Raw genomic sequence first — 15033 nt, forward strand, 5'->3', positions numbered from 1 at the left:
CCCAAGGCTCCCACCTGAAAGGCCCGCGCGCTGCGTACCTGCAGCCCGGCCAGCGGGGTTGATGAAGGCACTTGGCCTTGAGTGAAGCACGTGGACCTTGCAGCTGGCACTTGACCAGACCCCCGAACCTCCTGCTTGGACAGCCCTGCCCGCTGAAGCCTGGAGCTTTCCGAGGGCCAGTGGTCCACCACACTAAGCGTGGGGTCCCTTGACAGCAGGGAACAACAAAAGACCCAGTGAGGGCGAAGACGCGAGGGGAGGGCACAGGTATGTTTATTGGCAGTCAGTTCCCACACGTGACCAGCAGGCCACCCACCTGTGCTCATCTGTACCTGAGGAGGCTCCACAACCCAGCCCTACAGACTTGCCAAGCCTGGGACCCCAGGGCCCGAGACCACAACTGCTGCTACGAAGGCTCGGTCACCAGCTCCTCCCGAGTCTTCATGCGGAGCTGCAGGGCCACGGACAGCACGGTGTCATTTAGCCCTCCCCGTGGTCCTGCCTGAAGGAGGCCATGGCCACTCAGGTGAAGAAAATGAGGCACAGTCGGTCAGAAGGGGTGTCAGAACCCAGAATCCACGCTGAAGGCGGGTGTGTCCTCAGTCGGAGGTCACAGCAGCCTGCCGGTCCTCTCCCTGAGACGCCCTGATCTGGGGTGAGGAGGCAGGGCGCCCACTAGTCCCTGCAGAGCAGAGGCCAGGGCGGCCTGCCCCGTTGCGTGGAGTCCAGGTTAAGGCACGTGGCTCTGCCTGGTGGGCACTGGGCCCCCGGAGCCTCAGCTCCGGTAGCTGCGGAGCAGGTGCCCAGCAATCACCAGCCTCTGGATCTCGCTGGTGCCTTCATAGATCTCAGTGATGCGGGCGTCCCGATAGTGCCGCTCAGCTGGCATCTCCGTCACGTACCCCATGCCGCCCAAGATCTGGATGGCCTAAGACAGAAAGCAGGGGCTCAGGAGGCAGAAGAGAGGGAAGACCCCACCACTCAGGACCCGGGTGGGCCCTGTCCATGCGCCCGAGTGCTCACCTGGTGGCTGATGGCTGTCGCAGCCTCGGATGCAGCCACCTTGGCCATGGCCGCCTCCTAACCAGCAGGGATGGCAGTCAGCAACTTCACCTTCAGGGGACCCCCACCCCATGACCCTGCAGCAGGGGTGGGCCTGCGGGAGTCCCCCCTCTGCACAATAAACCCACAGGGCCACGCCTCTGACCACAGGGGCCAAGGAACCCAGACCCATCCAGAGTCGTCCCTCAGAGTCCCCTGCACCCCCTCCCTGGGTGCTGGGCCACGGCTGGGGGCCCCCGTCCCCACAGGCACCTTGGTGAAAGGCTTCTTATTGTCCTTCAACATGGCCGCACGCCAGGTCAGCAGCCGGGCACTCTCCAGGGCCAGCGCCATGTCTGCCAGCTTGAACTGCAACAACCCAGCCCCCCATCAGCAAGTGTACCTCCTCCTCTCCGAGGACAGGGACGCAGGGGGAGGAAGACGTGGGCGCAGGGAAGAGGCTGAGCTTCTCTCCCCGCCACTGGCATCAGACACAGCTCCGAAAGACGCCGACAGGCCATTACCTGGATGCTCTGGAGCTTGGTGAGGGGCGCCCCAAAGGCCCTGCGGTTCTCAGCATAGTTCACGGCGCAGTCCAGGGCAGCCTGGGCAATGCCCAGGGCCTGGGAGGCGATCCCGATGCGGCCCATGTCCAGGGTTTGCTGTGGGGACCGCCTGCCTGTCAGTGGCTGCGTCGGGCCCAGGGCCTGGCCCCAGGCGCTGCCCCACTGCCAGGCTCACCATGGCGATCTTGAAGCCCATCCCCGGCTCGCCCAGCAGGTTCTCCTTGGGGATGCGACAGTCCTCAAAGATGAGGTTGGCCGTGGACGAGGCCCGGATGCCCAGCTTGTCCTCCTTCTTCCCCAACGTGAGTCCAGGTGTTGGCATGGGGACCAGGAAGGCACTGATGCCCTGAAAGGCCCCAAGCGCCTGAGTGATTTTCTCTGAAGCCGCCTGGTCCAGAAGCTGCCCTCAGCCCCACCCTGTTGCCAAGACGACAGACAAGCCGCCAGCCGGGCTCCCACCTTGTTCTGCAGGGATCTGTCGGTGCTGGCAAAGACCACGGTGGCTGAGGCCTCCCAGGAATTGGTGATCCAGGCTTTGGTGCCGTTCAGGACCCATGAGTCACCATCTGCCCGGGCCATGGTGGAAGCGGCTCCCGCGTCACTGCCGTTCCCTGCCCCACACACAGACTCAGGACCCCATGTGGCCTCCACCGCACCAGGGCACCGGGCCTCGCCCTGACTGGTGGGCACGAAGACCCTGGACGCGGGCTCCTGAGAAAGCTCTAGGCTGCACCAGCTCCCAAACCGCTCAAAGACCAGGCCAGGAAGGCTCAGGGGCTGCGTGTGGGTGGGGCACCTCAAGCTGGAGGGACCCAAAGCCCAATCTTCCTTGCAAACCAGGGGGGCAGCAGCATCCCCCCGTGAAGATGGCCTCGCTGCCCACAGGGCCTTCCTGACCAGGGGACAGGGAGCAGCAGGCCCCCACCCGGCAGCACAGGCCCTGGCCCTGCCCTCCCGGGTCACCCAGCTCCCATCTGGGTCCATCACCTGATTCTGAGGTCAGCCCCCAGTACCTGGTTCGCTGAGGGCAAAGCAGCCAATTCTGTCACCACTGGTGAAAGGCGTGACCCACTGCCGCTTCTGCTCCGGGGAGCCGAACTTCATGATGGGCCCCAAGTAGAGAGACTGCAGGGACAGCGGGGAGCAGTCAGAGGCCACCCTGTGGCCTGCAGTCCACTCCGTGGGACCAAGTCCAGAGACTACTCCGGGGAGGAGGGCGGGAGGCCCAGGCTGGCTGCTGGCCGCCGCTCCCCTGGCCAGGGCCCTGCCCCGCGGGTGCCTCCCCCCACCTGCGTGTCCTGCGAGCCTCACGTTGTTGACACTCATGATGACTCCGGTGGAGGCGCAGCCCCGGCTGATCTCCTCCATGGCGATGGAGTAGGCCAGGTAGTCCAGGCCAGCGCCACTGAGCTCCTCGGGCACGTCCATGGCCAGAAGCCCGAGCTCACCCATCTTCTTCACCTGGCGGGGGGAAGGAGGTGATGGAGAGGCACACCTGCAGGCGCTCAGGCCTGTCCCCACTCACCCACGCCCGTCCCCGAGTCCAGACACCGAGGACCCAGCCCAGTGGAGCTGTGATGGCATCAGTCACCAAGCCACCTGCTCCACACCCCATGCTTGCTCACCTCTCAGTCCACAGCCACACCAGCGAGCAGGCAGAAGGCACAGAAAGCTTTTAGGGGACTTCAAGGTGAACTGACCTGCCTTCAGTCCCCTAGCTATGTAGCACACATGCATATGCTCCTCTCCCCACCACAGGGCCTTTGCACATGCTGTCTTCTGTCAGCAATGCCCTCTACAAACTAGTTCTTTTCTCCTCCTTTCCTTCTTTTCTTTCTCCTTTTCTTTTCCTTTCCTTTTCCTTTTCCCCTCCCTTCCTTCCTTCCTTCCTTCGTTCCTTCCTTCCTTCCTTCCTATTTATTTTGGTACTGGGGATTGAACCCAGGGGTGCTTAACAACTGAGCCACATCCCCAGCCCTTTAAAAAAATATTTTATTTAGAGACAGGGTCTCGCTGAATTGCTTAGCTCAAGGCTAAGTTGCTGAGGCTGCCTTTGAACTCGAGATCCTCCTGCCTTCGGCTCCCAAGCAGCTGGGATCACAGGTGAGTGCCACTGCTTCTGCTCCTCCTCTCCTGATCTCAGCTCAAGCACCTCTGTGCACTAAGTCCTCTAGTCACACGCCTGCCACACCTTTGCCACACCTTCACAATCCTCCCGCAGCCAGGATTTCACACCTGTTCCTGTGCTCATTTTGACGAAGGCCTTCCTTTGTGATCACGAGGGACAGCGACTTTTCCCCAGTGCTATACACCCAGCGCCAGGAAAAGGAAAGAATGGCTGATAAGAGCTTGTGTTTTTTGTTTTTTGTTTTTTTTTCCCTGAATATATCTGATCCTCTGTTGGCCAAACCCGTGGATGCAGAGGCATGGATACAGGCTCATTCTTATAACCATTTTCTTACTATTTCACTTCAAGATTAAACCAAGAACAAGGCTTGCCAGTCTTTTCTTCTTTCTCTATAATTAATATTACTTCTGGATTCTAAAAGTTTTGATTCCTCCCTCCCAAAAAACAGTACTTTGTTCTGAGGGCTGATGAGCCCAGTACCTGCTCGGTGACGGCACGTGGCATCACCGGGGGCTGAGAGTTCTTATTTACAATGACACAGGAGAAGGGGCACCTGTCAACCTGCTGGGATAACTTCGGTAATAATCCCTGTCCCTCTATGACTGCTTATTTGACTCTTCCTTGGACTGTTCCCCTGGAAAACCATCTTGCAAGACTCCAGTTCCAGGGTGAGCCTTCCCCACCTCTGGGTCTGCCCTGCATAACACCAGCGGGCACAGACTCGTCTGCCAAGTGGCACTGTGCTGCCCCCAGGTGCTGATCAAGCTCTGCAGACCCCGAGGTGGAAGCATTCAAGGAAGGAGCTGGTCAGAGTGCAGGAGGCACAGGGCAGCCTCCAGAGAGAACCACGTCCTGATCCCTGGTCATTCTGTGACCGCCACACACCTGGGGGAGAGGGTGTGACCCTCCTCAGAAATATGCACTTGAGGTGGGGCACTGGGGAGTGAACCCACCATGCTTTGCCACTGAGCTACATCCCCAGCCTTTTTTTAAATTTTGAGACAGTGTCTCATTAAGTTGCTGAGGGTCTCACTAAGTTGCTGAGGCTGGCCTCAAATCTGCAATCCTCCTGCCTCAGCCTCCTGAGTCACTGGCTTGACAGAAGTGCACCACTGTGCCTGACCAGAAATGTACATCATTTCAGGGCAGGAATCAGCCAGGGATCAGGCAAGTCCAATGTCAAGAGTGGTTTCTGCAGCATTTTACTGTGTGGAGAAGATGGTGACTTAGCACAGTACTGGCACAAATGCGGCTCGGGGCAGAGCACCTCTCTAGCTGTGCTCGAGGCATCCAGCAAACCTCTTCCAGGGCGACAAGGGGGGTTTGTTACGCAACGCCTCTGCGGCTGGACCCGGCTCTACCAGGTGCTAGAAATGCGCAGGGCTCTAGGCCCCGTGCCCCGCAGACAGGAGCCCTGATGAATGCTCTCCCTCCTGCCTCCCAGCAGGAGACGGGCTGAGAGCTCACGCTGCCTCACCCCACAAACAGCACCAGATCTCCCCGGATCCTAAGGCGCACCCCGCTCTCCTGCAGACTGCCCTAGGATAAAGGATGGAGGAGAGGCTCTCCCACGACTCCACTGCCACTGCATCCCAAGAAACAGCGCATCCAGAACCCCGGGCAGGTGGGAAACGCTCGGGCTCCTTCCGTGAATCCCGCTGTGCGCACCCGCCTAACACGCTGGGTCTCCTGCCCGGTGGGCAGAGCTGCGATCGCCTCCCTTTCCTTTTCCAGATGGGGAACCGACACGCGGAGCAGTGTCAGGGCCAGGCCCCCGGAAGCAAGCGGGGACCCTGGCATGCCTGTCCTTCGCTCTGGCTGCCCTGGGCCGGCGCTGGCAGTGGGAGGAGCTCACAAGCCACAGCGCTTCACGCATGCGCCGCCCTCTGCCCTCCGGATCCGCGTTCCTCGCACCCTCGGCGCTTTGCTTCCAAAACATCCACCTCCATCTGCAAAAGGGACGCGTTCCCACCCCTGAGCCGGCACACGGCCACCCATCCCACTCCATCAGGAAGGCCCGGCCGTTCCCTGGCTCGCATTCTTGACTAGATCCCTGCGTTTCAGGCAACGTGCTGTGGCCAGCCCGGGAACATTCCAGAAAGAAGCTGGGGATGGAAGCCATCCTGGGGACAATGCACACTCGTTCAGGGATCCTGAGAAAGAGACTCGAGGCCGGCAGTGAGGGAAGGAGGGCGCACAAGAGAGAGGAGGCCACACGAACCAAGAGAAGCGGCCAACGCGAAAGGAAGAGCGAGTGGCGGGGCAAGGGGAGCACCCGCGTCCAGTGTCGCCTCATTTCCCACGGGGGAAGTGGACGGTGGCCGCTGACCGCAGCCGGGCAGCCCCGAGAGGGCAGCATTTCCTGAGCCCCGGCCTTCAGCGCCCTCTCAAGGGGCCACCTCCCAGAGCGGTCCCAGTGTGGCTCTTGGTCCCTTGTGTCACTGAACCAGCAACTGGATGCACCCTAGAAAGAGGCCACCCCCCAACTGTGCCAGCTCCGTGATTCCCACGCTCGCAACCGTGAGAGCGCGGAGGCCGCCCTCCCAGGACACGCCAAGCAGCCTGCGGCGCCTGCCACCTGCCCTCGGATCTGGGGACGTCTAAAGGGCACTTGGCCCTCGGCCCTCCTGTTTGGGCACGTGACCCGACCCCCCCACAGGTGCTCCAGTGGCCGTCACTGTAGGTCCTTGCCAGAAACCAAAACAACACTACCTGATCTTGGACTTTGAATCTCCAGGATCATGAGCTAAACAAACCCCTTTTCTTTATAAAGTGGGGAAAAAAAAAAAGGACGGAAGGACTTCTACGAAAACCACGCTCCAAGGCACTTCTCACCTAAAACTCGCATTTCAAAAATACTAAATTTATCCTGGGCTTACCTGTATTCACTAATTGCCTTTGAAAAATAACATTTCCTACCTTGCTCAAGAGTCGCCACTGATTCTAGAGAAAACCAAGGAGGGAAGAGCTCTTGCCTCGCAGCCCAGAGGTGGGGTTCCACCCCAGCCCTGCCAGCAGCCTCCTCCAGATCCCGCCAAGGGTGTGGGCTAGGGGCTGCCACAAAGGAGGCCAGGACCTGGCGCTTACCTAACAGGTGTCCAATCTGGCTCAATTCAGCAAAACCCTACAGGCACCTGCTGGCTATTGAGCACTGACTACATACAAGGTGTTCCACTGGACAGACAGACGAGAGCAAGAACAAGCACCCAACCTGCCCGCAGGAAGCTGACTGACTGAAATACCTGATTTCATTACACACACGAGAGAAGGGGAGGGTAACTATGGTTGACACCAACCGATTAAATATTTCAAAACAGCCACTAGAGTGGATTTTGAATGCTCCCAACACAAAGAAATAAAATGTCTAAGGGGAGAGATAGGGCAATTATGCTGATGTGATCATTGCACATTGTATCTACGTACTGAAATGTCACACTGTGTCCCATAATTATGTGCAATGACTATGTGTCAATTAAAAATTAGAATATATTTTTTAAAACACATATGCAATCTGGGCATGGTGGCACATGCCTGTAATCCCAGCAACTTGGGAGGCTGAGGCAGGAGGATGACAAGTCTGAGGCCAGCCTCAGCAACTTAGTGAGACCCTGTCTCAAAATAAAAGGGGGCAGGGGTTGTGGCTCAGTGGTAGAGCACTTGCCTGGCATGTGTGAGGCACTGGGTTCGATTCTCAGCACCACATATAAACAAATGAATAAAATCAAAGCCTATCAACATCTAAAAAAAATTATAAATAAATAAATAAAAAGGGCTGAAGATGTAGCTCAGTGGCCGAGAACAATACGCTCAATTGATCCCCAGGACTGAAAAAAAATAAAAATAAAAAAAATAAAGGGACACATGGAATGTGAGAAGCACAAGAGTATTACGAATTACAAATGAAATGCTCTTGGGACAGAGAAATAAGTTCTGGTTGGAAGAAATGAGAGAAAGTGGTGGGGTGACATTTTCAGGTGGAATTAATAAGAGTCAATGGGCAGGAGGGAGAAGAAAAATGGAGTTTGACTCTAGAAGTTTCTGTGTGGCCTACTACAATAGAATAAGGCAAGAGGAAGAAAAGCAGGTTTTGCTTTGTTCAATAACAATTCACCAAGTGAATGAGAAGAAAGTGGCTTCAGTTTTATACACATAAATACATATTTCAAGGTTAAGAAGTTCAGAATTGGTCGGGGATACCATTCTGTTTCCTATTCCTCTTTTTTTTTTTTTTTTTTTCTGTACCAGGTATTGAACCCAGGAGCGCTTAGCCACTGAACCACAGCCCCAGCTCTTTTTTTATATTTTATTAGTCACAGGGTCTTGATAATTTGCTGAGAGTGGCTTTGAACTTGCAATCCTCCTGCCTCAGCCTCCTGAGTGGCTGGGATTACAGGTAGCCATGTGCCACCATACCCAGCAGCTCCTACTCCTCTTTATAGCAAAAAGGCTTTATGAATTCATAATTGTTTCTTTCACTTATTAGTTTGTACATAAAAAGACTAAAGATCAATTAAGGTTACAAAACCAGCCACAGAGAGCACCAATTGGCACTAGCCTTTCTCCTAATTCTTGGACTAACTGCCTCGCGATTCCTTTCCCCTTGACCCTTCCCTCTTAAACCTACTTTTTGGGGAGCCTACTTTTGGGGGGTAACAAAAAATACCTTAGGGAAAAACACCAGAAATCGCTAAGTAAATTGTAGGCAGGGGGTGGTTCAGAGGTCAGTATCTGGCTCACTCACCATCCGTGCAATGATTGAGCAAGAAACTTAACCTCTGGCTTCAGTTTCCTCATCTAAAGACTGGAGATAATTAAATGCCACTTATTGTGTTGTCTTGAAGATTAAATGATTAAATAAATGGATATACGCCTGGAACATCCAAGCCACCAAATGTTAGCTATCAATGTTATTATTATTATGATTTTGTTTTTTTGTGTGATTTTTGTTCTTTCACGTTTGTGACGCTGGGGACTCCAAAACACTCATGTGTAACATGGAATTCTGCAGACATGCCACATGATCTGTGTGTGTCTAGTTCTTTGAGTCTCCTGCCTGCCTTATTCCAGGATTCCCTTCTGTTACTGGGCACTTAGCACCATACTCGGTGACAGGGATAAAAGCAATAAGGAAGCAGGCCTTAATCCTTAGCTGAGAGAAGCAAACACTGAGGAGTAACCCAGGCATCGGCCACCAAACAAGCACCTAGCTCATGTGGTGCACTGGCAAGATCAGAAGGCCTGGCGCTGCTTCCTCCCTAGCCCTACAGCCAGAGGTAATGCACACCTCGCCTGCAAACAGAGACAAGCGACAGCAGGACTAATGAGGTTTCAGATGTGCAAACACCTGGAAAATAATAAAACCAAACAGAGACGCTATTGTCCACTCAGCTACCCTCATGCACTGAGGCAATCCTTCCTGGGTCCCCGCAACGTGATGGAAGGAAGAGAGGCTGCGGCCCCTTACGTCCTCCAAGCCCTATTTCTGCCACCGTTTAGAAGGGTGAACTTGCAATGTCCCCCTCCCGTAGAGCAGGCAGGAAAGTACAAAGCCAGAGGACTAGTTAAGAATGGGCTGGAAAAATGTTTTGCTTCTATCACCCGTTTTCTTGCACAGAGCAAATCTATGTTTGTGATATTGGTAATAATTTGAGAGAGTAGAATATAGGAAAAACAAACCAGGCCATCTGTCACTTGGCAGAAAGATTCCAACGCACAGCTGAGTCTCGGGCAGCAGCCTTGAACGAAGTGCCCTGAACTGCTGCTGTCGCAGAGGCCCGTCTGCATCTCCCCTTTCCCTCCTCACCAAGAATTCGCCTTTTTGCTCATCTCACCCAAAGGCACTAAAAGTCGAGGTCACCGAGAGCAAAGTGTGTGGTGGGTACAGCGGGGCAGGACAGCGCAGGCTTGACGGCACTATTCCCAACCAGAATGGGGCTTCCCTGCCTGCCAGCTGGGCCTCTGCCACAACCACATGGATGGTGGGGGAAGGTTCTGGAGCCAGCCAGACCCGGGCTGTGAAGCCTCGCTCCACACACCAGCAGACCCTTGGAAGACGCTGCACTTCTCTGGGCTTCAGTTTCCTCAATGGTAATGAAAATAACAACTATCACATTAACAGCTACCGTTGTTCAGGAACCAGGCACCAGGTATCTGGGAAACAGGCTCTTACTTCATCCTTGCAGTCCTTCCAGAAGGCGACACGCAGACTCAGGATTAAAGAAGCTGACGTGTCTAATACCTACAAGATGCCCAGTCGACTGCGGTACCCAGGATGCCACTTGTGTGTTCAGCTTAGAGCTCCTCGGGTCTTCCCACAGTCCAGGCACAGTGCCCAGGGTAATGACCACACAATGCTCATTAAGCTGGAAGAGTGGCCTCAGAGCCTGCAGGACATGTACACGGGGACCATAATTCTTGAACCACGCTGACTGAAATAAAGGCAAGAAACATTTGCTTTTTTCCAGGGGGGCAGAGATTTAACCCAGGGGTGCTTTACCACTGAGCCACACCCCCAACCCTTTATATATATGTTTTTAATTTTTAAAATTTTTTAAAAATATTTTTTAAGGTGTTGATGGACATTTATTTTATTCATCTCTTTATGTGCAGTGCTGAAAGTCGAACCCAGTGCCTCACCCGTGCTAGGCAAGTGCTCTACCACTCAGCCACCACCTCAGCCCTATATTTTTATTTTGAGACAGGGTCTCACTAAGTTGCCCAGGCTGGCTTTAAACTTGTGATCCTGCTGTCTCAGCCTCCCGGGTCGCTGGGATTACAGGCGTGTGATGCAGCACCTGACATCTGCTCTTTCACAAATCAGTGATTCAACAAGTATCTATTAAGCATTTACACCATTTGCCGGATATCTTGCCAGGTCGAGGGTGCATCGGTAGCAGCTTAAACATTTCATTGCATGTGGATGGACATAAACAGAACACAGGAGGGCACTTGGTGGGGTTCTCAAGGTTTAAGAGAAGCGAGACCTGGGACAGCCCCTGCTCTGCAGCTGATTAGTTCCAGGACCTTGGGTACATTATTCGACCTGCTCACAGGCTTGAGTTTCTTCAACTCCACAATGGGGATACGACGACACCTGGACCTCACAGCACGCGGGTGAGGAAGGGCGCGTGGCAAGCACCCTGTAAGCACTGAAGCCTGTAGACCACCTGTCATTTATTAGTACTGTTCTAGAAGCAAAATCCTGGCTAAAGGTCTCATGGTGGACTCAGCATCTTTGGGGTTCCAGGCTTTACTTTGGGGATCCTTGACTCTTAGTGCCTGTGGCTGTTACTGTCGCCTCTCATCCATTGTAACCACTCATCTGAGGGCAGATGGCCATCATGGGCTGCTGTGGTTGGTGCACTCACCTGGGCAGCGGGAAAAAGATGTTCCTTGTCCACCTGGGCTGCAATGGGAAACAGCTCCTTCTCGGCAAAGTCCCGGCATGTCTGCCGCAACATCTGGTGTGTCTCAGGCAGTTCCACAGACTGGTAGATGGTGTGTAACCTCCGCCAGGCCTGAGCATGGAGAGCTGCCAGCAGGAACAGCAGGAGTCAGCAGAAGGAGAATGAAAGAGATCTTGAATAATAATAATAGTAATAATAATAGTTAATAACAATAATCGTGACCCACTGACTCAGAGGTTCTTCACCAAGGACAATTTTGATCCCCAAGGGACAACCAGCAATGTCTGGAGATAATTTTGCTTGTCATAACTAAATGCTATTGGTATCCAGTGGACAGAAGTCAGAGATCCTACCATGCACAGGACAGTCCCCACAAGAAAGAATTAGGGAGCTGGGGAGGGTCACACATGCCTATAATTCCAGCTACTTGGGAGGCTGAGGCAGGAGGATCGAAAGTTCAAGGCCAGTCTAGGCAACTTAGCAAGACCCTGTCTCATGACAAAAAATAATAAAAAGGGTTGGGGATGTAGCTCAGTGTAGAACACTTGCCTAGCAGGTGCCAGCCCCAAGTTCAATCCCCAGTACAGGGGAAAAAAAATGAGAGAGAGAGAGAGAGAGAGAGAAAGGAAGAAAGGAAGAAAAAAGAAACAATCATGTTCTGTGCGACAGCAGAGCTTTTATGGTCTCGGTTATTCAGGAAGTTGAGACAGGAAGATCACTGGGGCCCAAGAACTTGAAGCCAGCCTGGACAACATAGCAAGAATCCTCTCTAAATAAATATATAAACAAAGAAATAATATGGTCAGCCCAAATGCCAATGCTGTTGTTGAAAAACCCCAGCCTGGGACTAAGGTTGTAGCTCAGTGGTAGAGCGCTTGCCTAGCATGTGTGAGGCACTGGGTTCAATCCTCAGCACCACATTAAAAAAAATAAATAAAATAAATGCATTGTGTCCATCTACAACTAAAAATATTTAAAAAAAAAAAAAAAAAGAAAGAAAAAGAAATACCTCAGGCTAACTGAATGCTTACTATGCCCACTAAACACTTTCCAGACGGTATTGTATTCAATCCTCAATATAACACCAAATATGACTACAAGTCCATAACTTTAGATGAGGGTTTAAACCTCAGTTTCTTTCTTTTCTTTCTTTTTTTTTTTTTTTTTTCCTGGTACTGGGGATTGAACCCAGGAGCACTCTACCACTGGGCTACATCCCCAGTCCTTTCTATTTTTTATTTTGAGCTGGGGTCTAACTAAGTTGCTGAGGCTAGCCTTGAAGTTGTGATCCTCCTGCCTCAGCCTCCAGAGTTGCTGGGATTACAGACATGGGCCACCACACCAAGCCTGAGCCTCAGTTTCTATAAAATGTGGACAACAATAGCACTGAGCTCCTGGGAGTGGGAGACTGAAGAAATACTAACAGTAGCGCTTAGTACAGTTCTCCATCAAGGGGTTCCCTTATTGTTACTAGTCGGAGTGAGATCTACCAGATCTGTGGATCGGCCACTACTGGTTCAGTCAAGTATGTGTCACTACTGTTCACCTGGAGATAAATGATATGATGGGAAAGGTACTGTATTAAATAATCAACAATTACCATTATGAAACACCTGCTATGTGCCAAGCATTGTGCTAATTTATTAACCCTGTGATTCAATCCTTCCATCCACTCTATGAGAACAGTAATAATACACTGGCCATTTCACACTCAGGCCAACTGAGGCTGCAAGGAACTGAGTGTCTTGCCCAAGGTCACCGATCTGAGCAGCTCTATCGCAGGCCCGGCACAGGAGGAAGGGAGGGCCGGGGACTCCGCTGGGGGCGAAACGCGGTGCAGGAGTGCGGGTGCAAGCCGTGCGAACCGGGTTGAAGGTAGGGGCCCCACAGGGGATGGCGCTGGGCGGCATCAGGGGACTCCTGAAGGGTCAGGCCAGGCGGCCGCCAGTGTCAGCCGAACTGGGGTAAAGGCCGCGCGCGTTCCCAGAGCGGGTGCGGCCAGCGCGTCCACCCGCTGCAGGGGCAAGACGTGCTGTCCCGACCTACGCCGGCTCGGCGGGCCGGGGTCGCGGCCCCGGGGCGCAGCCCAAGCACACTCACCTCCGCGGAGGGGGCCGCAGGCCCGGGCGAGCAGCGCGGCGGCCATGGACGCGGACAGAAGCTGACCGGATCCTCCGCCACCTCCGGCAGCGAGCGCGCGGGTTCCGGACTCCGGGGGCGGGGCCGTCGCCGGCGGAGGCCACGCCCCTCGGGCGGGGGGGCGGGGCCGAGACGCCCCAGAGGTGGGTTGGTAACTTCCTGTCGGCTTCTGCCTGTGCCGGTGCCCGTTAATAAAAACGCTAACAGGGCAGAACCAAGGATGAATTTCCCACAGAGGCCAGAGTGGTCTCTTAAGGTCGTCCGATGTCAACCCTCAAAGCTGGGTGCGGCGGCGCACGTGGAGTTTCCGCTGGCCGGGAGGATTCGCAAGCCCAGGAGTTAGGGGCCAATCCGGGCAACGCAGCGAGAGCCCGCCCGAACAAAAAAGGGGAGCAGCCGCGGGCCTAAGGCCCTTTTCAAAGAACCAGTCTCTCCTAAAGTCCAATCCCCTGGCCTAAGGCGCTAAGCTCTAACCCTACCCACCCACCTCTGCGGCTCAGGCCGCTCCCTGTCTGCTTCAGCCGCAGAAGGCAGGTAGGCAGCTTTTCTCTAAGACTCCAGTTTGTTCTTACGTTGAGCTTTTGCAATCACTGTGCCCTTCACCCAAGCTGCCCTGACCACACCAGACCAGTATTTCTCCTCTGCATTCTGTCCATCTACCCGTTTTTTCTTGGCATTTTGCATCTGAAATGATCTTTTCATCTCCTCCACTAGTTCCATTGGCCGCAAGAGAAGCAAGGGTTTGTCTTTCTCTGGTGCTTGGTATTTAGGCCCATGAAATGTGGTGGCTAGGCAGAGTTCTTTCCCTCAGAGGTGTGAAGATGAGGTGGAACTGCTACTTCTCGTTCCACTGCCCAGTCTCCCAGCTGCGGGGCAGAGGTGTATTTGGAGCTAGGGCACTGCCCCCTAATGCTATGCATCCGATCCCTAGCACCCTTATCAGGACGTCAACACTCCGGCTCCAGAAATAATGAAGGTGTCACTTGTCCACGAGGGTCCTCCCTTGGCACAGTGTCAGTCTGTCTCCCAAAGACTCCCTGGAGGAATCCACACATCTCCAGAGATGCCTTTCTTCCCATAACTCAGCCAAGCATCTGTCCTCAGCACTGACCCAACGTGCCAAAAACCCTCCAAGACCTTGCTCCACTTCCTAGAGAACAATCAAAAGAGCAATGTCCTTAGTTATTTAACCTTTTGTACTAAAAAATGAATTTAAAAGAAAGTCTCTAACTGGGCACTGTGGCAATCCCAGCGACTCTGGAGGCTGAAGCAGGAGGATGCAAGTTCAAAGCAAGCTTCAGTGACTTAGTGAGGCTCTAACCAACTTACGGAGACCCTGTTTCAAAATTAAAAAGGGCTGGGGATGTGACTCAGTGGTTGAGTGCCTCTGGGTTCAATCCCCAAAAGACCGCTCCCTGCACACCCCCAAAATTTCTCAATCCATTGCTTTAAAAATCAAATGAATGGGGGCTGGGGAGATAGCTCAGTTGGTAGAGTGCTTACCTTGCAAGCACAAGGCCCTGGGTTCGATCCCCAGCACCGCCCCCCCCCCAAAAAAAAATCAAATGAATGACTGTCATTGACAAATACTGAGGTCTTTACCTTATGATCATCTTCCTAACCACCTAGGCACAAGCTAGGGGTAAAAAGATAGGCAGAAGAGGGAGAAAGAAGTATCATGTTTGTGAGCAGAGGGCAATAATAATTGCTACAAGTGTCCCAGATCATCTGAATCAGACCCTTATTTATTGTT

General features: G+C 53.7%; 1 protein-coding gene across 1 annotated transcript; it reads right to left on the reverse strand.

The window, feature by feature from the left end:
• Positions 1–257: 257 nt before the first annotated feature.
• Acads (acyl-CoA dehydrogenase short chain) lies at positions 258–13398 on the reverse strand. Its single transcript, XM_047561389.1, has 10 exons — positions 13242–13398; positions 11103–11266; positions 2919–3068; positions 2621–2732; positions 2067–2218; positions 1783–1953; positions 1566–1703; positions 1315–1410; positions 1024–1080; positions 258–928 (listed from the first exon to the last, which is right to left on the reverse strand). Exons 1-10 carry the CDS (start codon positions 13285–13287, stop codon positions 776–778), a joined length of 1239 nt encoding a protein of 412 aa, XP_047417345.1. The 5' UTR covers positions 13288–13398; the 3' UTR covers positions 258–775.
• Positions 13399–15033: the final 1635 nt, after the last annotated feature.

The sequence above is a fragment of the Sciurus carolinensis genome, chromosome 8, assembly GCF_902686445.1.
Source record: "Sciurus carolinensis chromosome 8, mSciCar1.2, whole genome shotgun sequence".
Lineage (NCBI taxonomy): Eukaryota > Metazoa > Chordata > Mammalia > Rodentia > Sciuridae > Sciurus > Sciurus carolinensis.

What these genes read in the sequence shown, in the direction of transcription:
- Acads (XM_047561389.1), bottom strand. Translation starts at nt 13,287, where the DNA reads ATGGCCGCCGCGCTGCTCGCCCGGGCCTGCGGCCCCCTCCGCGGAG. An exon ending in ATCTTTTTCCCGCTGCCCAG is followed by an intron (nt 3,069 to 11,102) that starts GTGAGTGCACCA and finishes TCCCCCCGCCAG; the next exon opens with GTGAAGAAGATGGGTGAGCT. An exon ending in CGACAGCCATCAGCCACCAG is followed by an intron (nt 929 to 1,023) that starts GTGAGCACTCGG and finishes TTTCTGTCTTAG; the next exon opens with GCCATCCAGATCTTGGGCGG.